This window comes from Suricata suricatta, chromosome 8 (genome assembly GCF_006229205.1).
Source record: "Suricata suricatta isolate VVHF042 chromosome 8, meerkat_22Aug2017_6uvM2_HiC, whole genome shotgun sequence".
NCBI classification, from domain to species: domain Eukaryota; kingdom Metazoa; phylum Chordata; class Mammalia; order Carnivora; family Herpestidae; genus Suricata; species Suricata suricatta.
Genome location: NC_043707.1, coordinates 1,559,980 through 1,562,418, shown reverse-complemented (window position 1 = coordinate 1,562,418; position 2,439 = coordinate 1,559,980). Strand labels below are relative to the sequence as shown.

The following is a 2,439-nucleotide window of genomic DNA, read 5'->3' as shown; positions in this document are numbered from 1 at the left end:
TGAGCCTGGGGGAGCCGTGAGCCAGGGGGATGGCCCTGAGCCGGGTCGGGGGGAGGCCCTGAGCCCGGGGGAGCCGCAAGCTGGGGGAGTGGCCCTGAGCCGGGGGGTGGGCCCTGAGCCGGGGGGTGGGCCCTGAGCCGGGGCAGGGCCCTGAGCCGGGTCGGGGGGAGCCCGGGGCCGGGGGGGGGGGGGGGGCCCTGAGCCAGGTGGAGGCCCTGAGCCCGAGAACTGAGCGCACGTGTTCTCTCTAAAGGTGATGGCCCGCTCCCTGTCCGCGCCTCCTGAGCTGGAGGAAAGAGATGTGGCGGCGTACTCGGCCTCCTTAGAGGACGTGAAGACCGCCGTCTTGGGGCTCCTGGTCATCCTTCAGGTGCGCCTTTGCTCCTCTGAGAGGGCGGAATGCCGCTCTGTCGGGACCCGTCTCCTGGGACACTGGGCATCCCCTGGGGGCCGCAGAGGGCACACTGGTAGCGACCCAGACTCCTCCAGGCACTGGGGGTGGGGCGCTCCTGAGAGCTGTAGGGAGGGGTGGACAGGGTCAGCCAGAGCCGGTTTTACGGAGATGCCCCCAAGTCAGTGCCGGGACCGTCCCCTCAGCTCTCAGCACTGGCCTGCCATCCACGCTGGCCCCGTGGACGCTCGGCTGCTCTGAACAGTTTTGTTGAGATGTAAGTCATCAACCGTATGATCCGTCCATTTAAAGTGTGAAGTTTGTGGCTTCTTCAGTATGTTCAGATGCGTGGGCATCACTGTGGCTTTGGAACATCCTCCACCCCAGAAGGAACCCCACGCCTCCCTGGTCCCCCTCACCCCCAGCACCCCGGCGGCTGCTGGTCCGCTTGCTGTCGTGGGGGTCTGGCCGTCCTGCACATGCTGCAGAAACGGAATCCCACTCCACGGGGTCCTGTGGCTCCTCCACGTGGCGGCAGGCGTCGGTGCGCCCTCGCCCCACGTGCACGGCCAGCAGTGTGGTGCGGGTGTGCCTCGTCTGCGTCTTTGCTCCAGTGGCTTGATACACACTGGATTCTCCCCCCCTTGGGGCTCTTGCAAATCACGCTGCCGTGAGCACGCGCGTCCGAGTTTCTGCATGGACATAGGTTTTCATTCTCCCAGGTTCGCAGCTGACAGTGGGATCGCTGGGTCAGACGCTAAGTCTGCGTCACTTGAGGCGTTCCCGGGAGCGACGTGTGAGGCCCCCCTTCCTCCGCGTCCTCACGGACCCTCCGGTGCTGCTCTTGGGTGCCGCCGCGCGGGTACACGTGAAGTGCTACCTGATTGTGGCTGCGTCTGCTTTTCCCTGATTCCTGTGACGAGCAGTCTTTGTGTGCGGATCGGGGACCGGTGTCTCTTTGGGCAAAAGTGTGTGCGGACTCTCTGCTTGTTTTTTATTTGGCTGTTTTGTCTTTTTATTGATTCGTAAGAGAACTTGGTGTGTTGTGGACGGGAGTTGGCTGCCAGTTGAGGGTTGGCGTGTGCTCCTCGCCCCCCGCTGTAGCAGCGCGCCCTCGCCCTCCTGTGCCATGGCCGTCCCCCTGGGCCCCTGAGGGTCGCTTGTGTGGCGGCCACCTCCCTCCGTGCCCTGGACAGCTTCCGCCCGGGCTCTGCTGTCCGTCTCGAACCGCCAGTGTCCTTGAGGAGACTTGCCGGTGTCGGTATTTTGTAAAGCAGAGCATTTGAATCAGTTGCCTCAAAAGCTTATAATTCATGAAGGCTTCAAGGGCACGGCAGTTTCCCCTAACGCTTACCCGTGATGATGATCAGGTGTGCAAGCGTGAAGTGTGGGGGAAAAGCCGGGCAGCGCCTCCCTGGCACCCCATCACAGGGGGCCCGCCCTCTTTACCGCCCTGATGTATGAGGGAGCGTGCTGGGCTGAGGGGCCTGTGGCCTGAGTGGCCCCAGAGCCCTGCCACAGAGAAGCAAGAGACCCCAACCCTGGAGACTTGAGGGCGGCCACAGAACCACGCCGCTTCCTAGTTGTGGCAAAGTCCTGGGCCAGGCCGTTTTTGTTTTCTTTCTATGTGATTAAAAATTCACCCGTGCATCTGCTTCATACACAAGCAGCCTCCACACAGCACAAAGCTAGGTTCTGCCCCTTCTACCTGCAGGACGGGCAGGCAGCTGTCCGGGCCTCTGCTGGCCTCTCTGGGCCCGCCTGTGCGTCAGCGTTGTATCCGGCTCCCTCCCTCCCCCGCCTGTTTTCGTCAATCAGTTGTCTTTATAAAGAACAGCGCTCTCGGAGTCCTGCAGGCTGCAGAGGGGTCCCTCTGGTTGTGGCTAGAGCCCTCGTGCCCCTGGCCGGCCCGGCCCCCCGAAGTCCCCCCCACCAGTCTCACCTGACCTCTCCCAGGCTCCCCTCTCAGGAAGGGGGCTCGCAGAGGGGGTGACGGCCCGGTGGTTGGGGTAAGTGGGCCCCCTTGCCCCCCCCCCCCCCCCCCCCCC

General features: G+C 63.9%; 1 protein-coding gene across 1 annotated transcript in view; it reads right to left on the bottom strand.

Annotated features, from left to right (window-relative positions):
* TSC2 (TSC complex subunit 2) overlaps positions 1 to 2,439 on the bottom strand; it is a 32,082-nt gene that overhangs the window by 18,058 nt on the left and 11,585 nt on the right. The window contains exons 16-18 of the mRNA XM_029946426.1: positions 1,620 to 1,639; positions 383 to 405; positions 332 to 352 (exon numbers count right to left, since the gene is read on the bottom strand). Of these exons, the coding sequence (XP_029802286.1) occupies positions 332 to 352; positions 383 to 405; positions 1,620 to 1,639 (64 nt within the window). The remainder of the gene's footprint in view (positions 1 to 331; positions 353 to 382; positions 406 to 1,619; positions 1,640 to 2,439) is intronic.